Below are 17,948 nucleotides of genomic sequence, written 5' to 3' on the forward strand. Positions count from 1 at the left end.
GTGGTAGTAGGTGAATATGGAATGGGAGTAAGGAATGAAAGAGGAAGCCACCTGGTAGAATTCTGCACAGAGCATAACTTAATCATAGCTAACACTTGGTTCAAGAATCATAAAAGAAGGTTGTATACATGGAAGAAGCCTGGAGATACTGGAAGGTGTCAGATAGATTATATAATTGTAAGACAGAGATTCAGGAACCAGGTTTTAAATTGTAAGACATTTCCAGGGGCAGATGTGGACTCTGACCACAATCTATTCGTTATGAACTGTAGATTAAAACTGAAGAAACTTCTAAAAAGTGGGAATTTGAGAAGGTGGGACCTGGATAAACTGAAAGAACCAGAGGTTGTAGAGAGCTTCAGGGAGAGCATTAGGGAACGATTGACAAGAATGGAGGAAAGAAATACAGTAGAAGAAGAATGGGTAGCTTTGAGAGATGAAATAGTGAAGGTAGCAGAGGATCAAGTAGGTAAAAAGATGAGTGCTATTAGAAAACCTTGGGTAACAGAAGAGATATTGAATTTAATTGATGAAAGGAGAAAATGTAAAAATGCAGTAAATGAAGCTGGCAAAAAGGAATACAAACGTCTCAAAAATGAGATTGACAGGAAGTGAAAAATGGCTACACAGGGATGGCTAGAGGACAAATGTAAGGATGTAGAGGCTTATCTCACTAGGGGTAAGATAGATACTGTCTACAGAAAATTAAAGAGACCTTTGGAGAAAAGAGAACCACTTGCATTAATATCAAGAGCTCAGATGGAAAACAAGTTCTAAGCACAGAAGAGAAAGCAGAAATGTGGAAGTAGTATATGGAGGGTCAATACAAGAGCGATGTTCTTGAGGACAATATTATAGAAATGGAAGAGAATGTAGATGAAGATGAAATAGGAGATATGATACTGCATGAAGAGTTTGACAGAGCACTGAAAGACCTGAGTCGAAACGGCCCCGGGAGTAGACAACATTCCATTAGAACTACTGACAGCCTTGGGACAGCCAGGCCTATCAAAACTCTACCATCTAGTGAGCAAGATGTATGAGACAGGCGAAATACCCTCAGACTTCAAGAAAAATATATTTCCAATCCCAAAGAAAGCAGGTGTTGATAAGTGTGAAAATTATCGAACTATCAGGTTAATAACTCACGGCTGCAAAAAACTAAAATGAATTCTGTACAGACGAATGAAAAAACTGGTAGAAGCCGACCTCTGGGAAAATCAGTTTGGATTCCGTAGAAAAGTTGGAACACGTGAGGCAATACTGACCCTATGACTTATCTTAGAAAATAGATTAAGGGAAGGCAAACCTACATTTCTAGCATTAGTAGACTTAGAGAAAGCTTTTGACAATGTTGACTGGAATACTCTCTTTCAAATTCTGAAGGTGGCAGGGGTAAAATACAGGGAGCGAAAGGCTATTTACAATTTTTACAGAAACCAGATGGCAGTTATAAGAGTCGAGGGGCATGAAAGGGAAGCAGTGGTTGGGAAGGGAGTGAGGCAGGGTTGTAGCTTCTCCCCGATGTTATTCAATCTTTATACTGAGCAAGCAGTAAAAGAAACATAAGAAAAATTTGGAGTAGGAATTAAAATCCACGGAGAAGAAATAAAAACTTTTTGTTCGCCGATGACATTGTAATTCTGTCAGAGACAGCAAAGGACCTGGAAGAGCAGTTGAACAGAATGGACAGTGTCTTGAGAGGAGGATATAGGATGAACATCAACAAAAGCAAAACGAGGATAATGGAATGCAGTCAAACTATATCGGGTGATGCTGGAATTAGATTAGAAAATGAGACGCTTAAAGTAGTAAATGAGTTTTCCTATTTGGGAAGCAAAATAACTGATGATGGTCGAAGTAGACAGGATACAAAATGTAGACTGGCAATGGCAAGGAAAGTGTTTCTGAAGAAGAGAAATTTGTTAACATTGAGTATAGATTTAAGAGTCAGGAAGTCGTTTCTGAAAGTATTTGTATGGAGTGTAACCATGTACGGAAGTAAAATGTGGATAATAACTAGTTTAGACAAGAAGAGAATAGAAGCTTTCAAAATGTGGTGCTACAGAAGAATGCTGAAGATTAGATGGGTGGATCAAATAACTAATGAGGAGGTATTGTATAGAATTGGAAGGAAGAGATATTTGAGGCACAACTTGACTAGAAGAAGGGATTGATTGGTAGGGCATATTCTGAGGCATCAAGGGATCACCAATTTAGTAATGGAGGGCAGCGTGGAGGGTAAAAATCGTCGAGGGAGACCAAGAGATGACTACACTAAACAGATTCAGAAGGATGTAGGTTGAAGTAGGTACTGGGAGATGAAGAAGCTTGCGCAGGATAGAGTAGCATGGAGAGCTGCATCAAACCAGTCTCTGGACTGAAGACCACAACAATAACAACATGCTGTATTAATGGTATCCAGGACATTGGAAGAACATTGTATATTATTAACTAAAATGCTAGAAAAGTTTCAGAAAAAAGGGAATCTGTCTTCGGGTCTATCGTCTTTTTCTTCTTGATCCTAACGCACTCATTCATAAACTTTCCTTTTTTGTTCTCCATTAAGAGTATCAATTCCATCCTCCCTCTTTCCATATGCTTAAGTTACTATTGCTGTAAACTGTTCTCTTATCTGGATCATATAGTGGTAATGACACTGTTTTCACGGTAAAGCTGAGAAATCACGACAAAAATGAGACAGTGACATAGACTTTTTTTTTGTTAAAAAATTCATTTTCCTCCAGTAAGTTGAATTGTTGGAGCTTATATTAATGACATTATCTGAAAAGGGGAGGGGGGGGGCTGGGGCAGGGAGGAGCGTTTAGGTGGGACAGAAGGAGGTACAAGTAATGCTGAAATTAGAAAGTGGACGCACTAATATAAGCTATGTTATTCAGAAGCACTTATGTAACACATCAATAATAACAGGTTGAGAAATAGGAGTGATAAGAGAAAAGAAGAAAGTAAGAAACAAATATTTTATATAGATTTTGGGTAAGGTCACTATGCTGAAGAGAAATTTTTAACATTAGAAGGGATAAAAGCCGTATAGTCAGAGATTGTAAGCATAAAGGTGGAGTGTACCCAGATTTGTATAGAGTATGAGGATGAGAGGGTAAGTTTACCTAGGAAAACAGGAATCTATACCTAAGGTCAGATGAATCTGAAGGAGGAAGGACCTGAACCAATTCAGTAGGTATGGGAGGGTAGGTTTACCTGTGAAAGAGGGAACCTGTACCTCAGGTCGGGTGGATCCAAGGAAGGAAGGACCTGAATCGTTTTATATACACAAAATGAGGGAGCACTTACTTTGTGAAGGCAATACAGCACATTCATTGTAGGTTCAAAGACTTAGATGAGAATGTAGTGAATACACAAATTCAAAACTAGGAAAGCAAACTAAATGGAAACAGGGAAGTATTCTGCAAAATAGTTAAAGCATATGGACTTACCAGGATTCAATTGAGGTCTTAGACCTTTCATTCTAGAATAAGCATTGAATGAGAACAATTCTGAGATTTGTAGACATGGTAAGTGAGATACGAGGAAATGCCAACACATAACACCTTAAGTAACTAGATCGACTGAAGTTGTGCATGTGAGACATGTGACTTTAATCAGTTGTAGAGTAAAGAGCACCTGCTGTGCCTGTGTTTGTTGGAATTTATGTGCAGATATGAGAAAGAAAAATGTGGACACAGTGCAGAAAGTGACAATGGACGTGTAATTTGGAGTGGCCAGTGAGGGGTCACTTGCATTTTGGAGTTGTGCTTTGGAGGTGCTGTAGACTTCGCAAAAGAAAGGGACCTGACGACAGGGGTCAAGCAGTAAAGAAAAAATGAATGTTGTTGTACAGAGTCTATGCCAGACTATCTGGAGTTAAATAAGAATTTATGGTTTTGGTGAAGCATTGAAGAATCTGTATGGACATGTTGTCTCAAAAGCTTTGTTAATTATCAGTTGTTGTGAATTGATGGCTAAATTATCAGAATGTAGAAGAATTATCGATACAGTGTTTTGTGATTTTGTAGAGTGTCATTTAAATGTAGAAGCTCTCTTATAACCCTCACTCCTCTGCAAACGGAAATGAAGTCCGTGGTTAAATACAAGCATAGCAGGATCGCAACATCAAGAGGAAACAAGACAGTGACTGGGAAATTCGGAAAAGAAGGTAACTGGGTGATTACATGGGTACAAGTAGAGGCTTGGAAACTTGCAATATATCAATCACTTAAAGTCAAACCACAACAAGACAACACATCAAGTTCTTGATACAGATGACTATATTATATGTATTTTCTTAGACTTGTTCAAGGTTTTTGACAGTGTTGACCATAAAATACTACTAAGCAAACTAGAAGTGCTAGGTATAAGAGGAATAGTGAATGAGTGGTTCTGCCTTACTTGGGACACAGGGTGCAAAAGGTGGAGATAGTACACACATTTGCTGATTATATATTTTTAGTAAAACAACTGTCAGTCAAGAAACATGGGTGTTTTTCAGTGTAGTGTATTGGGTAAAATTCCGTTCTTAATGTACATTAATGGCTTTCCAGATAGTGTAAGGCATGGAGAAAAGTTCTCTTTGCTGGTGACAGCAACATCATAGTCACTGATGAAACACCAGAACTCTTACAAAGAGAGGAAACAACCCTCTTGTGTGAAGCATAGATGATAACTCTGTAGATTGTGCAACAAACACAAAGTTTTTAGGGATGAACATTGACTGTCAGCTAAAACACAACAAATACACAAAGATACCAGCACAAAGAATGTTATTAGCATGTTATGCTCTTAGGGTAGTAGCATCAGTTTGCAACAGCCAGTGTCTTGTGGTGACATACTAAGCCCACATACACTCAGTTCTTAGCAATGGGATTATTTTCTGGGGATCGAAGCTACAAAACATGACCACAGCTTTTAGAGCACAGAAAATGGTTGTAAGAATAATAACTGGTAGTAGTAGTTGGGCTTGTAAACAGTTATTTTAAAAATTGGGGCATCTACCAATCTGTGGTGCATATCAGGAAAAACATTGCTAAATACTTCACAAATAGGTCTATACGTAATAATGGAACAAGAGCCAGTTTGAAATTACATTTATCCAGGAAAAACAAACAAGAAACTCAAAATTGCATTGTATATCATGGGGTAAAATGGTATTATAAGTTGCCAAAGGAAATCAAAAAGATTACTAAAATACATCTGTTTGAAAACACAGCTAAAATTTTCTTTGTAATTCACACTACGCAATTAAATATTACTTAGAAGACTTAGGGCAGTGTGTAACAGTGAAGGGGATAACTACAGCATAACGTTGCATTTTAATACATGATTGTGGTTTACTGCTTTCACAAGGAAATTGTGTGTCAAGATGTAAAACACATAGTAGTAATGTCTGCTGACTCAGTTTTTCAAGTAAACTGAGGAGTTCGTTGAATATGGTGGGAATGGTGTCAGAAGTTGGTGCATGGGGCACATCAGCAAATATCATTCATGTGTGAGGAATGTGACTATGAAGAACAAAACTATAATACCATGAAAAGGACAGACTGCTACTCGATGTACACGGGAGACTTTGAGTCACAGACAGGAACAACAGAAAGATTGCTCTACATTTGAGCTTTCAGCCAAACGTTCTTCTTCTAAAATAGGAAACACACGCACACACAAGTTCAGGTAGGAAAACACACACACACACACACACACACACACACACACACACACACACACACACAACCTCTGTCTTTGGCCCCTGAGACTAGACTGTGAGTAACTGCACCTGATGGGAGAAGCAATCTGTGGGTGGCGGGGGCAAGGACAAGGCTGGGGCAGGGAAAGTGAGGGGGATCAATAGCAGTTTAGAGATTGGGGAAGGTGTAGTACTGCTTGTGGAAGCATTCAGGGATGTACTCAGGACAGGATGGGCTGCTAGGTGTAGTCAGGAGGTTTCAGGTGACAGGGGGAGGGTTGGGGGGAGGAGCAGAAAATGAGTCACATAGAGGAGAGGAAAATGACTAGTGGTCACATTGGTGGATTAGAAGGCTGTGCAGTGCTGGAATGGGAGCAGGTAAGGGGATAGGTGGGTAAGAGACAGGGACTAGTGAAGGCTGAGGTCAGGCAGAGGATATGTTGCATAGGATATATTGTGCAGTTAGTAGGAATTATCCAGATGGCACAGGATGTGAATTAGTCATTGATGCGACAGGTGATGCCTGTGACTGGGCTGGAATAGGTGCTAGTGGAAGGATGTGTGGGACAGGTATTGCATCTAGGACTATTGCAGAAACATGAGACATGAGGCAAGGGGCTGGGAGCAGGGGTGGAGTAAGGGATGGACAAAGATACTGCATAGGTTTAGTGGATGGCAGAATACTACTGTGGGAGGCATGGGAGGGTAGTGAATAGGATATAGGAATATGCAACCCATGACACTATAGGGGTATGATATAAAGGAATATCATATCCACTATCTTTCCCACCCCTTCCACAGTGGTATTCCATCGCCCACTGAATCTACGCAATGCCCTTGTCCATACCTACTCCACCCCTCCTCCCAATTGCTTACCTCATGGCTCATTTCCCTGCTGCAGAACTAGATATAAGACCTGTCCCATACATCCTACCACCACCATCTACTCCAACTCAGTTACAGGCATGACCCATCCTATCAAATGCAAAGGAATAGCCTACCCATTATCTTTTTCACCCCTCCCACATTAGTATTCCACCACCCACTGAACCCACGAAATTTCTTTGTCCATCCCTACTTCACCCCTGCTCCCAATTCCTTACGTCATGACTCATATCCCATGCAGCACAGCTAGATGCAAGACCTGTCCCATACATCCTCCCACCATCATCTACTCCAGCTCAGTCACAGGCATCGCCCATACTATCAAAGGCAGGACTTCCTGCGAAAGCAGTCATGTGATCAAAAAACTAAGCTGGAACCATTGTGCTGCTTTCAATGTACGCATGACAACCAACAGTCTCTCTGTCCACATGAATGGCCACCGACAAACTGTGGCCGACAGACAGCTGGATTATCCAGTTGCACAACACGCTTCCCAACATACCTAGAAGCCCTACTCTGCCTCCACCACATCTCTGCATGCTCCCACAAGCAGCACTAGACAGTACACCTTCCCCCACCCTTACCCTTCTATCCCTCCCCCTCTCCACCCCCACCTCCTCCTTCTACAGCTACGTCAACTCTCTGCAATCCACTTTACAGCATGTGGCAGAGGGTACCCCATACCACTATTAAGCATTTCCTTTCCTGTTCCACTCGCAAACAGAATGTGGGAAAAATGACTTTCTGTACGTCTCTGTACCAGCTCTAATTTCTCATACCTGATCTTTGTGGTCCTTACATGCAATATAGATTGGAAGCAACAGATCTGTTCTGCAGTCAGCATCAAATGTAGGTTCTCTAAATTTTCTCAATAGTGTTATCCTCATTACCCATGGATTGTTTCTTTCATCACAAGTAGCTGCTCACAGGCTGGCATCAGTGGCTAGAGACAGTGGTCATGTGTATGAGTTGTGCTCGTGTGAATGTGTGTGCACTTCCTACTTCAGAAGAAGGCCTATTGGTTGAAAACCCAAATGTATAGCAGTCTTTTTATTGTTCCTGTCTGTGACTTGGTGGGGTGAGGGTAGAAGCTAGGTGCTGTTGGGAGGTTAGACAGTCAGCAGGGGGGCTGGGAAGGGGGAGGGGGAGGGGGAAGGGAGTAGAAAAGGAGAGAAGTAACCTACCAACCACCAGCAATACCTCGACTTCAATAGCTGCCACCCATTCCATGCCAAGAAGTCCCTTCTATGCAGTCTAGCCACCTGTGCCTGTTGCATCTATAGTGATGAGCAGTCCCTGTGTCAATCGAACAACGTAATACAGTAAGGACTTAATGAGGCTGTGCGGCTGTTAAGTCACTGATCTCCTACTCAAAGTATGGGACTTCTCTGTCTGGCCATTCCGATTTTGTCTTTCCTCGATCTCTAAGGCAAATGCCAGGATGGTTCCTTAATCGAGGCCATGGCTTACCACCTGTCCTATCCTCACAGACTGTCTGACCTACCCTCATAACACATGTTATATATGCAGTGTGTTGTACATTTTGACCTACTGATTTGCACTGTATTACCCTGACAACTGCTATACAATTGTGAGATGATCTACACCTACATCTACATCTATACTTTGCAAATCACTCTGAGGTGCTTGACAGAGGGAATGTCCCACTGTACCAGTTATTAGGGTTTCTTCCTGTTCCATTCATGTATGGAGCACAGGAAGACTGATTGTTTGAATGTCTCCTTGTGTGCAATAGTTATTCTAATCTTATCCTCATGATCCCTATGTGAGTGGTATAAGGGGTTGTAGTATATCCCTAGAGTTATCATTTAAAGCCAGTTCTTGAAACTTTGTTATTAGACTTTTTCGGGATAGTTTACATCTGTCCTCAAGAGTTTGCCAGTTCACTTCTTTCAGATCTCTGTGGCACTCTCCCACAGATTTAAAAAAAAAAAAAAAACTGTGACCATTCATGCTGCCCTTCTCTGTATACATTTAATATCCCCTGTTAGTCCTATCTGGTACAGGTCCCACACACTTGAGCAATATTCCAGAAGCCATCAATCAAGTAATTTGTAAGCAATTTTGTATACTGATAGCACTTCCCCAGTATTTTACCAATAAATTGAAGTCAGTTTTACCCATGACTGAATCCATGTCATCATTCCATTTCATATCCCTACAAAATGTTACACGCAGGTACTTGTACGAGTTGGCCGATTCCAACAGTGACTCATTGGTACTATAGTCATAGGATATTACATTTTTGTTTGTTTTGTGAAGTGAAAAATTTCACATTTCTGAACATTTAGACCAAGTTGCCAGTCTCTGCACCATGTTGAAATCTTATCAAGATCTGACTGAATACTTATGCAGCTTCTCTGACAGTACTTCATTATAGATAACTTCATCATCTGCAAAAAACCAAGTTTTAATATTGATACTGTCTGCAAGGTCATTAATACACAATGTGAACAGTAAGGCCCCAACACACTTCCCTGGGGCACTTCTACATCTGATGACACCTCTCCATCCAAGATAAAATCATGCTGTATCCTCTCTACTAAAAAGTTCTCTGTTACTTCAAAAATTTCACTTGATAGCCCATATGATCATACTTTTGACAATAAGCATAGGTGCGGTACTGACTCAAATGCTTTTCAAAAATCAAGAAACACTGCATCTAACTGGTGGCCTTGATCCTAGGCTTTCAGTACATCATGTGAGGAAAGTGTGAGTTGGGTTTCAAATGTGTGTTGTGAATTTCTAAGGGACCAAACAGTTGGGTTTCACATGATCGAAGTTTTCGAAATCCATGCTGGTTGCCATTGCTGTACAAGAGACTTCATTATGTCTGAGCTCAGAGTATGTTCTAAGATTCTATAATAAATCAATGTCAAGGATTTGGATGGTAGTTTTGTGGATCACTTCTACTACCCTTCTTGTAGATGGGTGTGACCTGTGCCTTCTTTCAAGAACTGGGCAGGGGCTAACTCAGCCACAAGTTCAATACAGAATCTGACAGGGATTCCATCGGGGCCTGGAGCTTCGTTCAGTTTTAACAGTTGTAGTGCCTCACATAAATTCTAGAGACACTAGGCCTTCCACTGTCTCGAACACTTGATATTTTATGTATGAGTGTGGACGAGGGGAAGCGTATCTACTGCACCACCCATTTCTGTGTGCAGGTTGGAAGTTAGTAATGAGAAGACGATAAGCAGGAAAGTTGAACGACGCCGACAAGTGTTTGCCGCAAGAGCCACAGGCACTGTGTGAGAGAACATGGAGTAATTAAATGCTATTCTTTGCTGTGTTAGTGAATGTGTTGCTGAAAAAAAAAATTGACTATAGCCTTTTAACTTACTTCATGTCAGCTCTGAACGAAGCAAGGCGCATATGAGATCTATAAATTATTTGGTTGTTAAATCCAGGCAATTGTGATTATATTTAATATTATCTAATGGTTATCGGCATACTTGACTTGTAAGGGTTTGTATGCTTGTGTGAAACTTGTGGAAACGAAAATATACCTGAGCTGAACTGAAAGTGTGAGGGTACAGAGTTATTTCTAGTGAGAGAGAGAGAGAGTAATCTTTTGTTCCTCTAACCAGCATTAATTCTTTGGAGAAGAAGTTGTGGAGATTGATGCAGCAGCATATTCAGAGAAGAGGATCAGCTAAACATTTTAAGTAAGTCAACTGTAGTAAGAGAAGTGGCAAGTTCGCAATCGAGTATTGCACCGCTTCTCTAGCCACCAAAACCATTAGAGTGTTTCAACTGTTTGTCAACACCCCTGACACTAATACTTATTTCTTTCCTCTTTTCAGTGATATGAGGATTAAATTGGCGCAATTCTCCTGGATTTTCCTTTGTAAAGGAACATTTGAAAATGGAGTTAAGCATTTCAGCTTTCGCTTTGCTACGCTCAACTTCAGTTCCTGTCTGGATACTAACTTTGGTGCCACTAACAGCCTTCACATACAACCAGAATTTCTTTGGGTTCTGCGAAGGATTACTTAACAATATTCTGCAACAGGAGTCATTGAACGCATCACGCATTGCCCCGTGTTTCATTCAGCAACTCTGTATCTATAGCCCAATGCTTTATTTTACACTTATTATGCAGTAATCTCTGTTTCTTTAGAAGTTTCTTTGCCGTGACTTTATAGCATGGAGGTTCCCTCCCATTACGAACTGTTCTACTGGGTACATATATATCCAGTGCGTGATCAACTAATCTTCTAAAGCTGAGCCAGAGTTCTTGGATAAATAAAGATAAATAAATAAGTAAATGTTAATGTAGTTTCTAGCAGTTGGTTCATTTATTTAATATATGCCTCGATCCATTCCACATCCTTTAATGTTCTCCTTTATGATGGGATTCATAGAATACGATGAATAATGAATAAGAGTGTCACTGATATTATATGGGAAAATAGCAGCACAGTGAAGACATCTATATGTCCTTAGGCACTGCAATTCATAGCTTAAAAGTGTTCTCATTTTAGTCCACAAATGACATTAGGATCACATTGTTTGTGCTGTTTGCCGACACAATTACAGTTTTTTTACGGAAAAGTTGGTGTCTTATTTTGACCAAACTTGTCTTTTTCCATTTGGCACCTTATTATGTTTTAAGACACTGTAGATGATTGCCTCACCTGTACAGAGCTCTGTCAATTTGATGTCTGCAAGCAATGATCCACTGTCACAAGTAATGCTCACTGTATCACTAGTAAACTGTGATTAGAACTCTGGTTCACCCCATCACCCAAGATGTGAATGGGCTACAACAAGGGAGCATCTCACAAATCCACAGCACAATGTTCACCAATACCACAGTTACCTTGTTACCAATCTATTTCTGTATTTATTCATGTAAACATACACTATGTTTACGTGTAAGCAAGTTGGAGACAGCTCTGTAGAGAGGAGGAAATGTGATGGTCCCTAACAGCTTACAAATGTGCCAGGCTGCAGTAGTGTCTGCCACATGAAAGCACACCAGTCACATCCAGCAACACTGATGCGGTCAAGGAAAGCTGACTACATGAAAAACAGAGGTAAGCAATAGTGCTGATAAATACGATAATATTCCCTGACCAAGAAGATAGTCACTGAAGACATTTACCTACAGCCGCCTATAAGAGGCAGTTGCGTGGAACTCTGACTCATGATTAGAGCCTGTATTTTAAAGACAGTGAAATATGCAACAATTTATGACCCAAAACTTGTATAAATAAGATCTTAAAAATAAAATATGACTTTATGTAAGTTTTTAAACACACATTCTTGTTTTTTTATATACCATGTAATACAAAATTTACCTCTGAACAAACTGTGAGTATAGTACTTACTTTTTGCAGTGTTTGAAGCTAACGCTTATTTCTGAAATGTCCATATGTGTCTGAAGACAGTGGTCAAGTGTGTGTGTGTTTTGTTAGCATGAATGTGTGAGTGTATGTTGTCTAATTCAGAAGATGGACTTTTGGGCAAAAGCTTACTTGTTCAGCAGTTTTTTGTTTACCCGTCTGTGACTCAACATCCCCACTGCATGATGTGAAGCAATCTGTCCTTTTCATAATACTGTCATTATTCCATCCTGGATTTTCCACTGTTTGATTTCAACAACAACATTTGCAACAAAATGCCCACACATATCAGTGGTTTGATGTATGGATACCCAAACCTTCTGGTCCACAACACTAATTCACATTTTGTTGAACACCTTCTCATAGCACATGGACAAATATTTTTTTCTAAACGTAGATTGATCTGGAACTGTATGCGCTGTGTACTACTCCAAGAACTGTCTGAAATGTGGATTCTTCAGTTTCTACGATAGGATGCTGCCATACACCCTCATCTCATACAAGTCCTTGAAGAATGATTGCACAGTTCAAGATGGATCTCTCTGTTCAAATAACAGTATTCGTTTGCTGTCATTTTCAGCATTATGCTCACACAGCTGCTGTGTTTTGTGGCCCTACAGTGTTGTTACATATGAAAGTGCTTTTCTGCACTAACTTTAACTTCATGTAGTTTACAAAATAATATTTCCCCATCAAAGCTGAAATCATAAACAAAACCTTCCACCTTCATGCTGTTGGAGCACTTTACTTTCGGCATATTGAAGCAGACTGAGTTTGTATTCAAACTAAATAATGTGACCACATGTGTGATGTTTATTACTTCAAAAGCTGCCTTTGTTGGCTTCAAGAGTGTTTTGTTGATTCCATGCAACAATTTTACATGTTAACGAATCAACTATAGTCCATTTAAAATTACTTGACAATTGACATCTGTCACTTGCCACTATGTTGTTGCCACATTGGACACCAGCTACTGCTCGGTTATAGGTAGCACACAAACATAGCAAATCACTTCACAAAGGCTGTTAACGTGTAACGTGGGGCAATGATGGAAGCAGCCGCAGCGAGATACGATGGAAACGGGAGCTGCTCTGTCGACAGCTGATTTTAAGTTGGTTGGTTGGTTGTTTTGGGGAAGGAGACCAGACAGCGACGTCATCGGTCTCATCGGATTAGGGAAGGACGGGGAAGGAAGTCGGCCGTGCCCTTTGAAAGGAACCATCCCGGCTGATTTTAAGTGATCAATGACTCAACTGTGGCAAGAGACATGTTTTGTAGCACTGAATTTAAACTCATATCCTAAGCTACTCACGACCAAGTGATGTGTAATGTATCTGAGAAAGTGGTGGTCAATAGTCTGTGACAGGACTAAAATCACAATCACTTTTTTCATGGCTATTAAATCCAACCTCTACACCCAAACTCAAGACAGAAAAAGTTCAGTTTCAGCACTAAAAGCAAACCATAATTTCTTGTTATCATTCGTTACCTGAAACTATTCTCACACTGGCTGCCACATTACCAGTCGATAAGCAGTCCTGGTTGGCACTTGGTTGCAGATTTTAGGCATCACAGGCACATTCCAAATGAAAAAGGGATGACAGCAAAATAACAGCAAATAAAAAAGTCAATAGAATGATGAAAATGATATGCCAAGAATTAGAAATTAAAAAATTACATTGAAACCAAAACTGAATACAAAAGCTCTTTCGATTAGATTCTGAAATAAAAAAAAATCGCACCCTTTAATGAGCTTTGAACCTACAACATGCAAGATGGCAGGTTAATACACAACCATAAAGTACAACAGTGAGTGTAGTTGTTACATTTTTGACTGAGCACACTCAGTTGCAATGATGAATTGCAGCCTTCAAAAACTTGGTTTCATGCAATGTCATGCAAAGCTTATCTAATGTAAGCCAATTTCTGATTACGATATCCTCATTTATGAAGCTGAACATGTGTATTTCATTAGTACAGTTCGTGTGTGTGTGTGTGTGTGTGTGTGTGTGTGTGTGTGTGTGTGATGAAACACGAAATAAAAGTGTCACACCCATGATTCAGGATCCAAACACATCAAGAAAGAACACCGGACAAGGAATTGAAAGTGAACTGACCAATTGCTGAGGCAGTTTGGCAACGGCTAATGATTTGGTGATGACATTGAGAGCTCTGGAGGAGACCAGCTCCAGAGCAAGAAGTGTCAACTATCAAGTAATTTTAATCAGACAATAGTGTGGTATGCTGACTGTTTACTACAGGCATGATAAATAAAGCTTTGTAATAATTACTGTGTTAATTTGCGACAATATCACTCGATACACTGTCATGTGAGCAACATTGTCATGTTTTTATCTTGTTTCCTTAAAGATATGACAAAAATATAAATTTCTGGCTAAAGTTGGCTGAAATATGGCCTATTACAAAAAAAGGTGTGACTATGGCTTTACATGCACAATAAAATACATTTTTCTTCACTACAATACCTGTATTTGTGCATAAATTGTAAAATTCACCATACAGTTTAGGCAAAAAATATGAATTGTCATTAAAATCCGAGTCCTATTTATAACATTTTACCATCAATCAATGACTATATCTGTTTAGTTGGTCTGGAGTTTGACAGTCAAACTGTCTTCCCTGATGATGTACCCTATACTACTGCCCTGTCACTCTGACTTGCAGATGTCACACAATCTGGGTCTGGCAATATAGATTAGCTATCATGTCTACATCTACGGACACCTGGGCTGCTATACATCTCTTGCTTGCTTTAGTTTCTGCAGCTTATATACAATTGGGTCCCAATTAAAAACATGTGAAATAAACTACAAAGTTTTGGCTCCATCTACCACATGGCATTCTAGACTCAAGAAATAAAATGTGCTCCTTGTGTGCGAGAGGGAGGGAGGGGTATATATTTTCCCCTCCTTCATTTCTCTCCTTCTCCCCCCCCCCCCTTCCCCCCTCCCGCCCAAGCTCCTGTCCAGGCTGTATAGATTTTAAAAAATCTACTCACCAAGTGGCAGCAGGAGCGCGTGCACCTCCCCCCCCCCCCCCCCCCCACACACACACACAAAATGATTTAACTTACGCACGTTTTTGGAGCCAGTGGTACCTTCTGGACTGGAGAGGTTTATGAAAAGGGACAGAGTTTGGAAGAGTCATCCAAAACCCTAGGTCATGGGAGACGTACCAGATGTGATGAGAAGGAAAGACTGATCGTTGAGGACTGCACCAGGCGAGATTTGAAAAACTGACAGCTTAAAGATGGAAGACAGGGCTTTCATAATATTTCACTATTCCATTCTGGGTTTTCCATTGTTTTTATTTATAAGTTTTCTTCTAATTTTGGGATTTTACCTCCACAGCAAAATTAGAAGAAAAATTTTTGAAATTCTTACTAATAAAAACTAAAAGCACTTGTACTTACCTAAACAAACTTTCTTAGGCAAATTTGCATCTTTCTTCGAGTCAGTTGATGTTTCACTGCTGTCTCCTGATTTTTCCATGGATAATTCTAATTTATGTTTACCAGGTGGTTCTGGATATGACAGATCACTTCCCTCTGGTTCTACAATAACAAATAATTACAAGAGTTAAAAAGAGAACACATTAGTTACTTAATGTCATAAATGTGCATCTTATATCAAATCTTGTCAAATGCAATTCTTATTACTAATTAGAATGCTGACATGATTGTTGTCATTTTATACTCGGCCCATCCATTTGTACAAATAAAGCATTATGACTGAATGTGTCACATTTCTCATTTGCCTGATTTACTTACACACACCAACTTGTAAAAATATTTGACCTCTTAATGCACAAGTGAAATGTGTTAAAACATAAATATAGATTACTAAAGGAGCAATAAACCAAAATTTTTACCTATACGTCCAGACAAGGAAGGATCTACAGATAAAACTTTGGCATCTTCTTTATGCTTTTTTGCCTGATCAGACTTCTTTGGGAAATTGGGCACATCCATCATCTCTCCACCATCTAGAAATAAAACATCACAATGTTGACCCTCATACAATCAGTTGTGGCCAAGGGCATACCCAGGATATGAACTAGGGGGGGGGGGGGGGGGCAGGTCATACTAGTCTCAGGAAACAAGGACTGGAGACAACATACAGCACTTCTTATTAAATAAAACAGTAAACCAGTGAAAAATTGCTTATAATAAACATTTTAAATACAAGAATGCACTTGTACAATGCGAGAAAACATGCAGAATTTCTTATCAAATAAAACAGTAAACTAGTGAAAAACTGCTTTCAATAAACATTTTAAATATAAGAATGCACTTGTTTAAAAACACAACTTTTTAATTCAGTAATAATCTTCTAGAATTTGCTGCTAATTTCTCAATTACTTTCTTCTCTAACATCTCGCAGTTTTCTTTTACAATCCTGTGAGCCTTTCTTCTCCCATAGTGCTTCTGAGCCACGTCTTCACTCTTCGAAGTGTGCTGAAGGATCGTTCCACAGTTGCTGTTGTGCATGGAATAGTGCTCAAAATTTTTAGTGCTTTTTTTCATGCTAAGGAAAAAAATATTGGTCTCGTTAAACAGGTCAACGACTTCCATATCCTTTAATTTAGCTTTGGTTATAGTCTTTTTCCTCCACAAATTGTACCATAGTTCCATTTCTCCGGCAATATCATCAAATCCATAAAATGTTTTAAACAATTCTGCACTTTTAAGGAAGTCTGTTACATTAGAATTGCTCATATTCAAGGGATGTAGCTTATTTAGAGCAAAAGCTGGTGTATTTTCTGGTGAAAATCATATATTTAATTATGACATGAATGATTCGATGTATGGTATTACCAGTGAACGTCGTCAGTATTCGTTGTCATTTTGGGATGGTGGATTGTTTCTGCTATAACTTGTGCTTTTGCAAGTAATTTGCTAGTTACTGAGCACGTCAAGGATTCCTCTGATGTGTTCCCTCACCGCGATCATATCTACAGACTTAGACTGCAGGACATTAGCTACTGGTTCCAAAACTACATCTACATCTACATGACTACTCTGCAGTTCACATTTAAGTGCTTGGCAGAGGGTTCATCGAACCACAATCATACTATCCCAATACCATTCCACTCCTGAACAGCGCGCGGGAAAAACGAACACCTAAACCTTTCTGTTCGAGCTCTGATTTCTCTTATTTTATTTAGATGATCATTCCTACCTATGTAGGTTGGGCTCAACAAAATATTTTCGCATTCGGAAGAGAAAGTTGGTGACTGAAATTTCGTAAATAGATCTCGCCGCAACGAAAAACGTCTTTGCTGTAATGACTTCCATCCCAATTCGCATATCATATATTCCACTCTCTCTCCCCTACTACGTGATAATACAAAAAGAGCTGCCCTTTTTTGCACCCTTTCGATGTCCTCCGTCAATCCCACCTGGTAAGGATCCCACACCATGCAGCAATATTCTAACAGAGGACGAACGAGTGTAGTGTAAGCTGTCTATTTAGTGGACTTGTTGCATCTTCTAAGTGTCCTGCCAATGAAACGCAACCTTTGGCTCGCCTTCCCCACAATATTATCTACGTGGTCTTTCCAACTGAAGTTGTTCGTAATTTTAACACCCAGGTACTTAGTTGAATTGACAGCCTTGAGAATTGTACTATTTATCGAGTAATCGAATTCCAACGGATTTCTTTTGGAACTCATGTGGATCACCTCACACTTTTCGTTATTTAGCGTCAACTGCCACCTGCCACACCATACAGCAATCTTTTCTAAATCACTTTGCAACTGATACTGGTCTTCGGATGACCTTACTAGACGGTAAATTACAGCATCATCTGCGAACAACCTAAGAGAACTGCTCAGATTGTCACCCAGGTCATTTATATAGATCAGGAACAGCAAAGGTCCCAGGACGCTTCCCTGGGGAACACCTGATATCACTTCAGTTTTACTCGATGATTTGCCGTCTATTACTACGAACTGCGACCTTCCTGACAGGAAAA

General features: G+C 39.8%; 1 protein-coding gene across 3 annotated transcripts in view; it reads right to left on the bottom strand.

Moving 5' to 3' along the window:
* LOC126235847 (arginyl-tRNA--protein transferase 1) overlaps nt 1-17,948 on the bottom strand; it is a 179,354-nt gene that overhangs the window by 127,818 nt on the left and 33,588 nt on the right. For all 3 annotated transcript variants that reach the window (XM_049944713.1, XM_049944712.1, XM_049944711.1), the window contains exons 4-5: nt 15,844-15,957; nt 15,386-15,526 (exon numbers count right to left, since the gene is read on the bottom strand). In XM_049944713.1, coding sequence (XP_049800670.1) covers nt 15,386-15,526; nt 15,844-15,957 — 255 coding nt within the window. The remainder of the gene's footprint in view (nt 1-15,385; nt 15,527-15,843; nt 15,958-17,948) is intronic.

This window comes from Schistocerca nitens, chromosome 2 (assembly GCF_023898315.1).
Source record: "Schistocerca nitens isolate TAMUIC-IGC-003100 chromosome 2, iqSchNite1.1, whole genome shotgun sequence".
NCBI classification, from domain to species: domain Eukaryota; kingdom Metazoa; phylum Arthropoda; class Insecta; order Orthoptera; family Acrididae; genus Schistocerca; species Schistocerca nitens.